Source organism: Equus quagga, chromosome 6 (genome assembly GCF_021613505.1).
Source record: "Equus quagga isolate Etosha38 chromosome 6, UCLA_HA_Equagga_1.0, whole genome shotgun sequence".
Lineage (NCBI taxonomy): Eukaryota > Metazoa > Chordata > Mammalia > Perissodactyla > Equidae > Equus > Equus quagga.
In genome coordinates this window covers 107,812,801-107,829,456 of record NC_060272.1, presented here as the reverse complement: position 1 = coordinate 107,829,456, position 16,656 = coordinate 107,812,801, and the positions used below count along the sequence as shown (strand labels likewise).

Below are 16,656 nucleotides of genomic sequence, written 5' to 3'. Positions count from 1 at the left end.
AAATCAAAACCACAAGCACAGTACTTGACACCTTTCAGGATGGCTATCATCGAAAAAACAGAAAAGAGCAAGCCTTAGCAAGAATATGGAGAAATTGGAACCCTCATGAATCGCTTGTGGGACTGTAAAATGGTGCAGCCACTGTGAAAACGGTACATTCATTTCTCAAAAAAAAATAGCAATTTTTCAAGACATAGAATTACAATATGACCCTGCAATTCCACTTTGGGGTACAAGCATACTTCATTTAATTGTGCTTTGCTTTATTGCACTTCGCAGATAATGGGGGTTTTTTGGGGTTTTTTTTTGTTTTTTTTGGTTTTTTTAACAAATTGAAGGTCTGTGGCAACCCTGCATCAAGTAAGTCTATTGGCCATTTTTCTAACAGCATTTTCTTACTTTGCGTCTCTGTATCACATTTTGGTATTCTGCAATATTTCAAGCTTTTTCATTATTGTTATATTTGTCACAGTGATCAGTGATCTTTGACGTGACTACTGTAATTGTTTTGGGACACCACAATGTCCACATCAGATGGCAATCAATAAATGTATGTGTTCTCACTGGTCCACCAATCAGCTGTTCTCCTGTCTCTCTCCCTCTCCTCAGGCCTCTCTAGTCCCTGAGATACAATAATATTGAAATTAGGCCAATTAATAACCCTACAACAGCCTCGAGGTGTTCAAGTGAAAGAAAGAGTCACACATCTCTCACTTTAAATCAAAAGCTGAAAACGATTAAACTTAGTGAGAAAGGCATGTCGAAAGCTGAGTTAGGCTGAAAGCTATGCCTCTTGCACCAATTAGCCAAGTGGTGAATGTAAGGGAACAGTTCTTGAAGGAAATCAAAAGTGCTACTCAAGTGAACACACAAATAATAAGAAAGTGAAACAGCCTTACTGCTGATATGAAGAAAGTTTTAGTGGTCTGGATAAAAGATCAAACCAGCCGCAACATTCTTTTAAGCCAAAGCCTAACCCAGAGCAAAGCCCTAACTCTCTTCAATTCTATGAAGGCTAACAGAGGTGAGGAAGCTGCAGAAGAAAAGTATGAAGTTAGCAAAGGTTGATTGATGAGGTTTAAGAAAAGCAAGCATCTCACCAAAGTGCAAGGTGAAACAGCAAGTGCTCATGTAGAAGCTGCAGTATGTTATCCAGAAGATCTAGCTAATTAATGCAGATAACTAGACTACACAACAAATTTTCGATGTAGATGAAACAGTCTTATATTGGGAGAAGACGCCATCTAGGACTTTCACAGCTATAGAAGTCAATGCCTGCCTTCAAGGCTTCAAAGGACAAGCTGACTCTCGTTAGGGGCTAACACAGCTGGTGACTTTAAGTTGAAGCCTATGCCCATTTAACATTCTGAAAATTCTAGGCCCCTTCAGAATTATGCTAAATCTAACTCTGCCTGTGCTTTATAAATGGAACAAAGCCTGGATGACAGCACATCTGTTTACCACATGGCTTACCAAATATTTGAAGCCTACTGTTGAAACCTACTGCTCAGAAAAAAAGATTCCTTTCAAAATATTTCTGCTCATTGACAATGTGCCTGGTTATCCAAGAGCTCTGATGGAGATGTACAACAAGATTAATGTTGTTTTCTTGCCTGCTAACACAATATCCATTTTGCAGCCCATGGATCAAGGAATAATTCTGACTTACAAGTCTTATTGTTTAATAAATATATTTCATAAGTCTATAGCTGTCATAGTGATTACGCTGATGGATCTGGACCAAGTAAACTGAAAACCTCTGGAAAGGATTCACCATTCTAGATGCCACTAAGAACATTCGTGATTCACGTGAAAAGGTCAAATACCAACATCAACAGGAGTATGGAAGAAGTTGATTCCAACTCTCATGGAAGACTTTGAAGGATTCAAGATTTCAGTGGAAGAAGTAACTGCAAATGAGGTGGAAATGGCAAGAGAACTAGAATTAGAAGGGGAGCCTGAAGATGTGACTGAACTGCTGCAATTTCATGATAAAACTTTAACAGATGAGGAATTCTTTCTTACAGATGAGCAAAGAAAGTGGTTTCTTGAAATGGAATCTATTCGTGGTGAAAATGCTATGAACATTGCCAAAATTACAACATAGGATTTGGAACATTACATAAACTTAGTTGATAAAGCAGCAGCAGGGTTTGAGAGCAATGACTCCAATTTGGAAAGAAGTCCCACTGTGGGTAAAATGCCATCAAACAGCACCACATGCTACTGAGGAGTCACTCATGAAAGGAAGAGTCAGTTGATGGAGCAAACTTCATTGTCGTCTTACTTTAAGAAACTGCCACAGCCGCCCCAACCTTCAGCAACCAAACACTCTGATTAGTCAGCGACCATCAATACCGAGGGAACACCCTCCACCAACAAGAAGATCATGACTTGCTGAAGGGTCAAATGATGTTTAGCATTTTTTCGCAATAAAGAATTCTTTTTTTAAAGATTGGCCCTGAGCTAACATCTATTTTTTTTCTTCTTCTTCTTCTCCCCAAAGCCCCGCAATACATAGTTGTATATTCTAGTTCTAAGTCTTTCTAGTTGTGCTGTGTGGGACACCACCTCAGCATGGCTTGATAAGCAGTGCTACGTCCATGCCCAGGATCAGAACCAGCAAAATCCTGGGCCGCTCAAGTGAAGCATGCGAACTCAAGCACTCAGCCATGGGGCTGGCCCCAAAGAATTTTTTAATTAAGGTACGTACATTGTTCTTTTAGACCTAATGGTATTCTGCACTTCATAGGCTATAGTATAGTGTAAAAACTTTTATATGCACTGGGAAGCCAAAAAATTCATGTCACTCGCTGTATTGAGATACTTGCTTTATTGTGGTGGCCTGGAACCAAATTGGCAATATTTCTGAGGTATATGCCTGTATATATGCAAAAGAATCAAAGCAGGGACTCAAACAGATATTTATACACCAATGTTCACAGCAAGATTATTCACAATCACCCAAAAGTGGAAGGAACCCAAGTGTCCATCAATGGATGCATAGATAAATATAACAGGTACATACAATGGAATATTATTCAATCTTAAAAAAGGAAGCAACTTTCGGTACACACTATAACACAGAAGAACCCTGAACACATGCTAAGTGAAATAAGTCTATCACTAAAGGACAAATATTGTGTTTCCACAATAGTCAAATTCATAGAGAAAGAAAGTAGAACGTGGTTGCCAGAGGCTGGGAGGAAGGGAAAATGGGGATTTACTGTTTACTGGGTATGGAGTTTCAAGTTGGAAAGACGAAAAATGTTTTGAAAATAGACAGTGGTGATGGTTGCACAATAATGTGCATATCCTTAATGACAGAGAACTATACATATAAGAATTATTAGGGGGCCGGCCCCATGGCCAAGTGGCTAAAGTTCTGCATGCTTTGCTTTGGCAGCCCGGTTTCGCAAGTTCAGATCCCGGGTGCAGACCTACTCTACTCATCAGCCATGCTCTGGAGGTATCCCACATACAAAGTAGAGGACAACTGGCACAGATGTTAGCTCAGGGCTAATCTTCCTCACAAAAAAAATAATAAAAATAAATAAACAAAATGGTAATTTTATGTCATGCATATTTTACCACATTAAAAACATGAAAAGATAAGACGGCTGAAAAAACTGCTATATTTTACCAGACCAAAGTCAGTATTAACCTAAAGTATTCTGTAGTAAGATGCATTTTGTAATTGCTAGATCAACAATTATTAAAATAACTCAAAAAGTAAGGTCAAGAAATCAAAGCAATTAAAAGAGTAACAGGTAAACAAAAGACATGAGAGAGATACAAAACAAACAGTAAAACAGTTAATGTAAATCCAACAACATCAATAATTTCTTTATATGTGAATGGACTAAACACTCCAATCAAAAAGCAGGGATCATCAGGCTGCATTTAAAAAAAAAAAAACAAAAACAAAGCAAGATATAAATATATGCTGTCTATACAAGACGTTTCTGATTCAAAGATGTAAATAATTTGAAAGTAAAAGGATGGAAAAGATGTCACACAAGTGGTAATCATAAGAGAACTGTAGTGGCAATATTAATATAAAACAAAGTACACTTTAAGAAAAGAAACATTAGTAGAGAAAAGGACATTTCATAATGATAAAAGGTTCAATACCAAAGAAAGAGATAACTATAAATATATAGAAACCTAACAACGCAGCCCAAAAATACATGAAGCAAAAGCCGAGAAAACTGAAAAAGGAAACAGACAATTCAACAATAGAGTTGGAGATTTCAGTCTCCACTCCCAAGAACTAGCAGAACTAGACTGAACATTAGCAACAATACAGAAGACTTGAACAACCATGTCAACCAATTTAACCTAACATTTAGACAACACTATGTCAATAGGAAAATACACATTCTTTATAAATGCACATAGAACATTCTCTTACACAAACTATATACTAATCCGTAAAACAGATCTTAACCTTAAAAGAACAAAAATCATTCAAAATATGTTCTCCAACCACAATGGAATTAAGTTAGAAATCAATAACAAAGAATTTGGGAAATTCTCAAATATTTAGAAATTAAACCATTCACTTCTATGATTCAAAGAAATGGTTAAACAAATCTTAAAAACTAACTGAAGGAAAACAGAATTGCAACTGTCAAAAGTTAGCAGAGGGAGCCGGCCCTGTGGCTGAGTGGTTAGGTTCGCACGCTCCACTTCAGTGGCCCAGGGTTTCACCAGTTTGGATCCTGGGTGTGGACATGGCACTGCTCATGAGGCCATGCTGAGGCAGCATCCCACATGCCACAACTAAAAATACACAACTACATACCAGGGGAGCTTTGGGGAGAAAACAGAAAAATAAAATCTTTAAAAGAAAACATTAAAAAAAAAAAGTTAGCAGAGGAGGCCGGCCTGGTGGTGTACAGGTTAGGTTTATGCACTCTGCTTTGGAGGCCCAGGGTTCGCAGGTTCAGATCCTGGGCATGGACCTACACACTGCTCATCAAGCCTTGATGTGGTGGCATCCCACAGACAAAAGAGAGGAAGATTGGCATAGATGTTAGCTCAGGGCCAATCCTCCTCACCCAAAAACAAAAACAAGAAAAAGGGTTAGCAGCGGAGGAAGGGAGATGAATAGGCAGAGCACAGGGGATTTTAAGAGTAGGGAAGACATTTTGTATATTACAATGATGGATATGCATCATCATATATTTGTCCAAACCCACTGAACACACAACACCAAGAGTGAACTCTTAGGTAGACTATGAACTTTGGGTAATTATAATGTGCCAATGTAGGTTCATCCTTGGTAAAAAAAATATACCATTCTGCTGAATAATGTTGATAATGGGGGGTGGCTATGCATGTGTGAGAGGAGAGAATATGTAAAAAATCTATGTCCTTCCTCTCAATTTTATTGTAAATCTAAAACTGCTCAAAGAAAAAAAAGTTATGGGATACAGCTAAAGCAGTGCTTAGAAGAAAACTTAGAGCTTAAAATGCCTAAACTAAAAAAAGAAGAAATGTCTCAAATTAATAATCTAAGCTCCCAACCTAGCAAAAGTAAAGCAAATTAAACCCAAAGCAACCAGAAGAAAGAAAATAATTTTAAAAGTCAGGGCAGAAATCAATAAAACAGAAAATAGACTAAGATCAATAAAAGCAAAAGTTGGTTCACTGAAAAGATCTACAAAATTCATAAAGTTTTTGCTAGACTGATGAAGGGAGTCTCGAGATTTCATATTAATTTTAGGATGGGTTTTTACTTTTCTGCAAAAAACGCTACAGGGATTCACTGAATCTGTAGATCACTTTGGTAGTACTAGTATCTTAACAATACTAAGTCTTCCAGTCCATAAATGTGGGATGTCTTTCCACTTATTTGCATCCTCTTTAATTTCTTTCAACAATGTTTTATAATTTTCAGCATACAAGTATTTCACCTCCTTAGTTAAATTTAATCGTAAGTGTTTTATTCTTTTTAATGCTATTGTAAATGGAATTGTTTTCTTAACTTTATTTTTGGATAATCACTGTTATTGTACACAAATGCAACTGATTCTTGTGTCTTGATTCTGTGTCCTGCAACTTTGCTGAACTTGCTTATTAGTTCTAGCTACAAATAACCACTACAACAAACAAGTTTTGGCAAGGCTGCAGGACAGCAATATGTAAAAGTCAATTTTACATCTATATTTCAGTAACAATCTGAAAATGAAATTAACAATGACACTCTCAACAGTATCATAAAAGATAAATTTATTGCCAAATATTTTATTTAACAAAGTGAAAGATCTGTACTCTAAAAACTAGCAAATATTGCTAAGAGAAATTTTTTAAGATCTAAATAAATGGAGAGACACTACATGCTTATGGATTGGAAAATTCCGACTTGTTAAGATGGCAGTTCTCCCCTACTGATCTTCAGATTTAGTGCAATCCCCTGAAAATCCCAGCAAGATGTTTTCTGTACAAATTGACAAGACCATCCTAAAATCTACATGAAAACGCAAAGGATCTAGAACAGGAAAAATAATTTTGAAAACAAAAAGTAAGACTTTCACCACCCAATTTCTAAATGTGCTGTAAAGCTACAGTGCAATGCTTGCATGGTGAGAGACATATCGATCAACAGAACAGAACAGAAAATACAGAAATAAATCCTTACTGATTTTTGACAAAGGTGCCAACGCAATTCAATAGTGAAAAAAGTCTTTCCAAAAAATAGTGCTAAAACAACTGGATCGATATGTGGGGGGAAAAAAAGCCCCTGAACTTAGATCTTTACCTCACACAACACATAAAAGTCAACTCCAAACAGTATGTATAAGAGCTCAAACTATAAAATTTATAAAAGAAAACATAACAGTCAGCCCCACTGCTGAGTGGTTAAGTTCACATGCTCCGCTTTAGCGACCCAGAGTTTTGCAGGTTCAGATCCTAGGTACAGACCTAGCATTGCTCATCAAGCAATGCTGAGGCGGTGTCCCACATACCAGAGCCAGAAGCACCTACAACTAGAATATACAACTATGTACTGGGGGCTTTGGAGAAAAGGAGGAAAAACAGTAAGATTGGCAAGAGATATTAGCTCAGGTGCCAATCTTAAAAAAAAAAAAAAGAGAAAACATAAAAGATGCTTGTGACCTTGGATAGGCCAAAGGTTTCTCAAATAAGATACAAAAAGCATAATTCATAAAGCAAAAAAAATAAGCTAGACTTCACCAAAATTAAACTTTTGCTCTCCAAAAGACACCAGTAAGAGACTGAAAAGACAAATCAGACTGATAAAATATATGCAAATCATATATCTGACAAAGAACTTGTATCTGAAACACATAAAAATAACTCTTACAATAAAACAAATACTTCAATTAAAAAAAGAAAAAAATAGACAAAAGGTTTGAATAGCCACTTCACCAAATAACATATACAAAAGGCTAATAATAAGCACATGAAAAGATGCTAGACATTTTTAGTCATTAGGAAAATACAAATTAAAGCCACAATGAGATACCACTACAAACCCTCTAAAATGGCTACAATAAAAAAGACTATCAATACATAGTGCTGATAAGGACGTGGAGAAACAAACCTTCATACACTGCTGATGGAGATGTAGGATGCTACAGCTACTTTGAAACATTTTGGCAGTTTCCTAAAAAGCTAAACATAAACTTAGCATACGGCTGAGCAGTTCCACTCCTAGGCACCTCTCCACAAGAAAGGATAATATATATCCAGAGAAAGACGCATACATAAATGTTTATAGCAGCATTATTCATAATGGCCCCAAATTAGAAACAATCAAATACCCATTAACTGGTGAATAAATTTTAAAAATGTGGTATATCCAAACAATGGAATAATAGTAATAAAAAGGAGTACTACAAAAACATTATGCTAAGTAAAAACCAAGAACAACAGATCACATATTATATGATTTATATGAAATTCCCAGAAAAGCCAAATCTAAAGGGACAAAACGCAGGCCAATGATTTCTTGGGGCTAAAGTGGGAGCAGAGGTTGACTGTAAATGGACATAGTACTTTTTGGGTTGCTACAAATGTTCTAAAACTAGATTGTGATGATGGTTCACAACTCTGTAAATTTACTAATAATCATTATACACTTACGATAGAGGTATTTTATACTCTCAATAGAGCTGTTAGAAAATTAAGCCACAGCAAATTCTACTGTGAATCAACAATAATATCCAAACTTTCGCATGTAAATTTAAGTACGATTTATGACTAAAATAAGGCAAACAACTTGGGGCAACAGATAGGTCTGTGAGAGCAACTCAAAGTAAAGAAATTATAGTGAACTTAAAAGTAAGATACCTTGATTCCAACCAATTGATGCTTACTGGTCAATGAAAACATTTTAATTAAGTAACTGTCTCACTTTGTGTCAAGTCTGAATTCTAGAATATTTAAAAATATTTTTAAATTGTAAGTTTATTTATTCTAATCTGATAAATTATATAATAAATGCTTTAGCAGTAAATGGAACACTCTGATGCAGTACTTCCTACACCATCATTTTAGGTAAGACACAAATACTGTATTAAATATTTAATCATATGGTGAGAAAATAAATTTTTTCAATTCTTCTTCAATCCTTACCTAAAGGTAAGCAGGAAATCAGTATGAGATGCTCAGTTACTTCTAAACACCACTCACGTATCTGCTAAGTACCCTTTTTAAGAAAAGGGCAAGAACCTTTGGCTGGAAACTAGATTTTTGAAACATTGTTTCCATTGTATTCCCTCATACAGTAACACTCTATTCATCCAAGTGGTGCTAGCTTTCCATTTGCAGCAAAGATATAAATTAGTTTATTTTGAAGAGAATTTCAAGTTTAAAAGTTAGATCAGGGGCGGTGATTAAGTTCATGCATTCTGCTTTGGCACCCTGGGGTACGCAGGTTCAGATCCTGGGCATTGACCCACACTGCTCATCAAGGCATGCTGTGGCAGTGCCCACATACAAAATAGAGACAAGATTGGCACAGATGTTAGCTCATGGCCAATCTTCCTCAAAAGAAAATAAAAAGATTGGATAAGTACTATGAGGACAGGGCAAAAACCATGAATGAGGCACATAAAGAACCTAAATTCAGGAAACTTTGTTTCCCATGATGTAAAACATCTAGTCCACAGCAAACTTGGCATAAATGTTTACCCGTGACATGGATCACGTCAATGATTCAAAAGCACCGGAAGATAGGTGAAATGTTTTTATTTAAATGTGTTTATACTGCTTCTTTTTGTATGTGACCTTTTTCCACAGATCTTGTCAATATAAACGCATCCTTGGAACCAGGAGTTCAACTGGTTATAAGACTGTACAACAATTTAAGTTTTGGTAAACTACAGATTATGTAATAATTATAGAAAGACCTTTTGCCATGTACTTTTCTTTTTTTCCAGCTTATTGAGATATAATTGACATACAACATTGTGTAAGTTTAAGTTGTACATGTTGACTTGATACACTTGTACTTGCAAAATTATTACCACCATAGTGTTAGCTAACACCAACATCACGTCACATAATTACCATTTCTTTCTTGTGGTGAGAACACTTAAGATCTCTCTTAGCAAGTTTCAAATGTATAATACAGTATTATTAACTATAATCACTATGCTGTACATTAGATCCCCAGAACTTATTCATCTTATAGCCAAAAGTTTGTACTGTTTGACCAACATCTCCCCTTTTCCCCCCTCTCCCCATCCCCTGGTAACCACCAGGGTACCACCACTCTAGTCTCTGTTTCTATGCATTCGGCTTTTTTAGATTCCACATATAAGTAATATCATACAGTATGTCTTTTTTTTCACTTATTTGACTTATTTCACTTAACATAATGGCCCTGAAGTTTCATCCATGTTGTTGCAAATGGCAAGATGTCCTTCTTTCTCATGGCTGAAGAATATTCCATCGTGTGTGTATATATATATATGCATATATATATATATACACATACCACATCTTCTTTATCCATTCATCTGTTGACAAACACAGGTTGTTTCTACATCTTGGCTATCATGCATAACAAGTACTACTTTTCTAATGTAATTTGGAGTGTATGTTATAAAAACGTATTAATTCACCTTCACTTATACAGCTCTAATAAAAGTTTTTCTGAATTTAAGTTGTAATTTAGTACTACCATATTTTTTAAATTACATGTCAACATTTAAAAATCTTCCAATTACTAAGCCATTAAAAAATTATGTGCTATGCATAAGACAGATACTCTAAATTCATTAATTTACTTATTTTTAATTTACATTAAAAATATTTATTAAGCGGGCCGGCACCATGGCCGAGTGGTTGAGTTCACGCGCTCCACTTTGGCGGCCCAGGGTTTCGCCAGTTCGGATCCTGGGTACAGACATGCCACCACTCATTAGGCCACGGTGAGGCGGTGTCCCACATGCCACAACTGGGAGGACTCAAAACTAAAATACACAACTATGTACTGGGGGGATTCGGGGAGAAAAAAAAATACGTAAGCACCTGCTTTGTGCAAGGCATTATGGATAATACAAAATAAGATCATTTCTGCCCTCCAGAAACTTATAATCTAGTTGAAGAAGTAAAGCATGTAAAGAAAACTTACAATATAAACAGAAGTTCATCAACAAAATGAATGCACCACTTCACCCTTTGTGCCCACCCCCCACCCCACCTTTCCCCTGGTATCCACTAAACTGTTCTTAGTCCACATTTTTAAATTCCTCATATGAGTGGAGTCATACACAGATTATCCTTCTCTAGCTGGCTTATTTCACTTAATATAATTCCCTCAAGGTCCATCCATGTTATTGCAAATGGAATAATTTTGTTCTGTTTTGCAGCTGAGTAGTATTCCATTGTATATATGTACCACATCCTCTTTATCCATTCATCTGTTGATGGGCACTTAGGTTGCTTCCATGTCTTGGCTATTGTAAATAATGCTGCGATGAACATTGGGGTGCATAGGACTTTTGGGATTGCTGACTTCAAGCTCTCTGGATAGATAACCAGTAGTGGAATGGCTGGATCATATGGTAGTTCTGTTTTTAATTTTTTGAGGAATCTCCATACTGTTTTCCATAGTGGCTGCACCAGTTTGCATTCCCACTAGCAGTGTATGAGGGTTCCTTTTTCTCCACAACCTCTCCAACATTCGTTACTATTAGTTTTAGATATTTTTGTCATTCTAATGGCTGTAAGGGGATAAAGGATGGATAATATTCTGACAGGCAGAGATGGGGCAAGAAAGCCTTCCAAGAGGGGAGTGTCTCTAATATCCAACTAAGGAGTTTCAACTTTATTCTTTAATCCACAATGAATCCTAAAAGACTTCCCAAGCAACGAATTTATAAGGAAGGCTCTCTGGAGGTAGTGAGAAACAGAATAGAGCTGAAAAGATAAGAAATGGGAGACTTGGAAAAACGTACGCACAAATTAAATGGCCTTCCTGAGGCCACACAGTTAACCATATACCTGATCCTACAACTTCCTTCTTTGAACGTCTATCTCATTGTTTTCCACTATTATCATTCACTAACAAGAACATAAGTTTCTACTCAGGGTTACTCAAAGACACAATTTATTTCATAAGCCCAGTAGTTACTTGCCTATTTCAGCTTCTTATTAGCAACCTTTGCAGGGATAACACAAAATTTTCATTTATCATAAGAACGCACTAACATCTTTGGAAAGGATGTTTGTTACATATAACACATCCCTTCATTCTTTTCATATACTGGCTATTTATGCTATCTTTCACAGGAGGTGTTCAAAAATACTTCTGAGAGTAATTTATACATCTAAAATAATCAATGACCTGAAAATTGAGGTAAGACTAATTTAGAATTACAGCATCCTAAGGTATCATTTTGTGGTTCACATATTTAGACTTTCATATTCACAGTTAAGCAGTATATTAAAGGAATAATTCTAGGCTCTCTGGTATAGTACAAAACATAATCCATCTCATACAAAACTCATGTCAATCATAAATCATAACAGGCAGCTTTATACAACAGCTTCATCATCAAAGCTGAAACTAGTCCTTTTACAATACCCCTTGGCAGAAATACATCATCAATTGCTCACCTCTACTCTAATCTAACATATACATACCAAACCTTTTTTGGGTTCCAAAATATATGGATGATCCCTGTAGTAAACTCTTGAGTAATTTTTAGAACTCCCTAAGTAGAATTACAAAGTAGAGAAAGCAAATTTACATCAACATGTTACAATGAAAACAAATTACACTCTCACGATAAAATTAAAAGGCAAAGTGAGTACCTACAGAAACTTTTCTGTTCATAAACACATCTAAACAGCACTATACTATATTTCTCAAATTTGGAAACAGAAAAGAATTTTGAAGAGATACGATTCTATAACACTGGGATTCCAAATAGCTACCTAGGCTATGTAATATAGTAGCTATCAGAGGTACATAAAAGTTCACTAGAAGACCCATAAAATGTACACAAGTTATTCTTAAGAGATTTTATTTTAATATTTCCATAGTCTTGTGACTAATCAACATTTTACAGATAGCAATTCTTTTGGACATTAAAAAAACCAGGTTAGACTATTAAATGTACGTTCCTTCCACAAGGCTAGTTTTCTCTTTTTTTAAAAAAAAAAAAAGATTTTATTTTTTTCCTTTTGCTCCCCAAAGCCCCCCGGTACATAGTTGTATATTCTTCGTTGTGGGTCCTTCTAGTTGCAGCATGTGGGACGCTGCCTCAGTGTGGTTTGATGAGCAGTGCCATGTCTGCACCCAGGATTCAAACCAACGAAACACTGGGCCGCCTGCAGCGGAGTGCGCGAACTTAACCACTCGGCGATGGGGCCAGCCCCCTAGTTTTCTCTTTTTAAAAATGCATCCCTCCTGGGGGCCAGCCTGGTGGTACAGTGGTTAAGTTTGCACGTTCTGCTTCAGGGGCCCAGGGTTCGCGGGTTCTGATCCTGGGTGTGGACCTACACACTGCTTGTCAAGCCATGCTGTGGCAGGCGTCCCACATATAAAGTAGAGGAAGATGGGCATAGATGTTAGCTCAGGGCTAGTCTTTCCTCAGCAAAAGAGGACTGGTAGCAGACATTAGCTCAGGACTAATCTTCCCCAAAAAAAAAGAAAATGCATCCCTCCTAAGTGACTTAACTTACTGAGAGAGCCCTAACAAAACATGAGTAAGTAAATCGTGTTACTATATTCTCTCTGATCTCTTTGAGCATGTCTCTTCCTGTCTTCAAATGCCCTCAAACAGCTTTTAAGACCTCAACACCATAAAACCCTTCTTTAGATCTTCAAAATTCCCTTTATTCTATAAAATTACTTGCATATACAATCTCTCCAAAATCAAAGCTTTCATGTTTTTATGCAAACATTTTAAACCAATTCACTCTAAATTATGCGGGGAAAACTGATAGTTCCTCAATTTAGATAGAGGTGTTTTCACTTTTAAAAGAAGTCTGTTAACCTAAATTTATTTTAACTTACATAGTTTCAGTAAGTTTAGAAATTAAAATATCAAAATAAAAACTTTCAAACTTAGTGAAAAAAGGCCTATCCCAGAAAGAGGAGACTGGAAGCTGAAGTCTGGCACCTGTTTCCCATTCATCCAGTTATATAATCATAAACCTTAAAATCACCTGGTCCAATACTTGATTTTTAAAGTGACAAAGCTGATGCCCGAGATCAAAGTTAGCCATTCATAAACCCACAGTACCATGCAGCCTTCCCTAAGGTATTCCTGCATTTCCTTTCACCTCATATTTCTGAACCTGTAGATTCCCTAAAACCTAATTTTTTGCACAGTGGATCTTAATGCTAATGGCCCCAGGACTTCTGTAGAAAGTAGCCATCTGTGTGTAGGGTGAGAGTTTCAAGGAAATAAGTACGAGTAGTTTTAAATTCCAGGGCTGCCTTAGGTGTATATAGTATCTAACTCCAAAAGCAAAAAACAGATATTCTTGAGGCTGGCCCAGTGGCACAGTGGTTAAATTCACACGCTCCACTTCAGCATTCCAGAGTTGGTGGGTTCAGATCCCGGGCATGGACTTATACACCACTCATCAAGCCATGCTGCAGCAGCATCCCAAATACAAAACAGAGGAAGACTGCCATAGCTGTTAGCTCAGGGAGAATCTTCCTCAAACAAAACAGAGGAACACTGGCAACAGATGTTAGCTCGGGGCCAATCTTCCTCAGCATTAAAAAAAAAAAAAAAGGATATTCTTAATAGTCACAATATTCCTAACAAGGCTGAGGAACATTTTTCTTTTACAAAAGAATAAAGGAGCCTACAGGCTTCTGGTCTATCCATCCCTCATTTTAGTTCAGTTCTGCCTAAAATTAAGTTTGCCTTTTTAGAGATAAGGAAAGTTAAATTTCAAGCTTTACAAACAATTTGTTACATTAGATTGAAATTACATACTAAGTTAATAAGACAATTTAAAATTCAAGTTCTAGTTATTTTTTCTGCATGTGCTTTAAAGATACAATATACACATTCAAAAATGCAATCAAGAGCCAGCCCTGATGGTCTAGTGTTAAAGTTCAGTGCTCTCTGCTTTGGCAGCCTGGTTGGGTTCCCCGTCAACCACACCACTCCTCTGTCAGTAGCCATGCTGTGGCAGCAGCCCACACAGGACTTACAACTAGAACATACAACTATGTACTGGGGCTTTGGGGAGAGGAAAAAAAGAGGAAGATTGGCAACAGATGTTAGCTCAGGGCTAATCTCCCCAGAAAAAAGAAAATGCAATAAAGCACCAGACAGTATAATCACATTGCTGGTTTTATAACAACTTATTTCGTTTTGATATTTATTTAAAAAATTAAACCAGCCAAATTTAACAGCGAATAGTCTTGTTTGCAGCCTAACTACAGTAGTTATATAAAAGAGATACCAGCAATATCTAAATCTCATCATCACTATTACCAGGGCTGTGTGTGAGGACAGTTAAGGGCCTTACAGACATTCAAATGGTCAGATCCAGAGAGATGAGGTTTTAATTAATTTAACTAAAGCCGGTATTTCAGAGAGATCTAAGCAAGCCAAGGTCACAACCTATTTCTACATAGCCAAGTTAGCTTCGAAGAGAGAAAAACTTCACTCTGACATCGATTAGTACTGCCTTCTTAGAAAAAAAAAAAAAAGAACAAGAACACTTTTATACTCTATTTTGAGGTTTTTATAAACAAACCTACAGCAGGGTTCGCGGAAAATAGGGAGTTTTCCGTCCACCACTTATTTTTGAAGTTTTTCTCTTATCTACTCGGTAATTAGATACAAGAAAGCAAAAACCAGGATTCACAGAAAGCAAAAATAGAACTCAGTTTCATGATATCCCCAAATCTTATTATTTCCAAGTGTTAATACCCCGGAGCAGCGCGGACAGATCTGAGTTCTACTTCCGCTCCTCCTAACCCCCCTACAATTCTCTACTCAAGAGCCCAGGAGCAGCAGAGAAAAGGACTAGCCTGAAAGTGGGGAGCAGATGCAGGGGTGAGGCGAACACTCGGATAACCAGACCCTTCGTCAAAAATAAAGAACTCTGGCTGCAGTGGCTGGAAATAAGTTATGACCGCCTGTAAACTCTGGCACCGGGTAAAGCCCAACAGGCTCTCCCTAACTCCAAAACAACGACCTAATTTAAAGCAAGCGAGGGCTGGGAACACAGCAGCGGCCAGGTTTCCAACTGTGGGAAGTTTAAACAAATTTGTTCCCCGGGGAATGGGGGAAGGGAGAGAAGGGCAAGTCTGGGCTCGGCCGAGGGAACGCGCGGGGTCTGCACTGCGCGCGGCGGTCGGTCCAACGCGGGGAGGCGCAGGGCTTTTCGGCAGCAGCGACTGCATCCAGCTCGGAGCCCCGGCCGGAGGACGCGCCCGGACCCGGGGGGACATGCGGCCGAGCGGGTGGAACGAGGACGCGGACGGCGAACACGAGTGGGGCTGGAGCGAAGGGGCAGGGGTCCGGGACTCCGGGTGGAAGTTGGGGGCGGGACGATGCCGGACGCCCGGGAGGGAGCGGCGAGAGGCGGCGGGCGGCTCTACTTACGCGGCTGTACCAGATGCTGAGGCGGGCCGGGGCCAGCACGGCGAAGAAAGTCCTCTGGGGGTCGGACTGGACGTGGAAAGGCGCCTCGGCGGGGCTCCCCAGAGGCCAGAGCAGCCTCTTGGGCCAGCCGCTCAGGAAATACATGATCCGCGCGGAGCCGCCGACGCCGCGGCGCCCGGCGGCCCCGGCCCCGTCCGTCACACTCAGCGGCCCGGGGCCGGACGCCTGCCTCCCACACCGCCACCGGCCGAGTCGGCGGCGGCGGCAGCGGCAGCTGGGGGCATCTGCCCGCTGGCCGGGCCGGGCCGGGCCGGGCCGACGCGATGCTAAGCGACGAAGGCAGCCCCGCGCTGACGGGGCCCAGTGTGGGGGAGGGAGTGGGAGGGAGAGTCCGGCCGGGGAGGGGGCGGGAGGAGCGCGGAGACCCGCCCCGGCCCCGCCCCTTCCTCGGGCCGCACGGGCGTCACCACGCCGCGCCGCGTGGGTCTGGCTGGAGAGGGCTGCCCTGCGCGCGCGCACTGGAGACTTCTCCCTCCCCTGCGCTCCGCTTTCTGAAGCTCCGCCCTAATCTTCGCCAGGGTCCGCCGCG

General features: G+C 39.0%; 1 protein-coding gene across 2 annotated transcripts in view; it reads right to left on the bottom strand.

Moving 5' to 3' along the window:
• Positions 1 to 16,443, bottom strand: part of RIC1 (RIC1 homolog, RAB6A GEF complex partner 1) — a 143,226-nt gene extending 126,783 nt beyond the window's left edge. For both annotated transcript variants that reach the window (XM_046664335.1, XM_046664336.1), the window contains exon 1: positions 16,068 to 16,443. In XM_046664335.1, the coding sequence (XP_046520291.1) occupies positions 16,068 to 16,211 (144 nt within the window). In that variant the 5' untranslated portion in view covers positions 16,212 to 16,443. The remainder of the gene's footprint in view (positions 1 to 16,067) is intronic.
• Between the last annotated feature and the right edge of the window lie 213 nt (positions 16,444 to 16,656).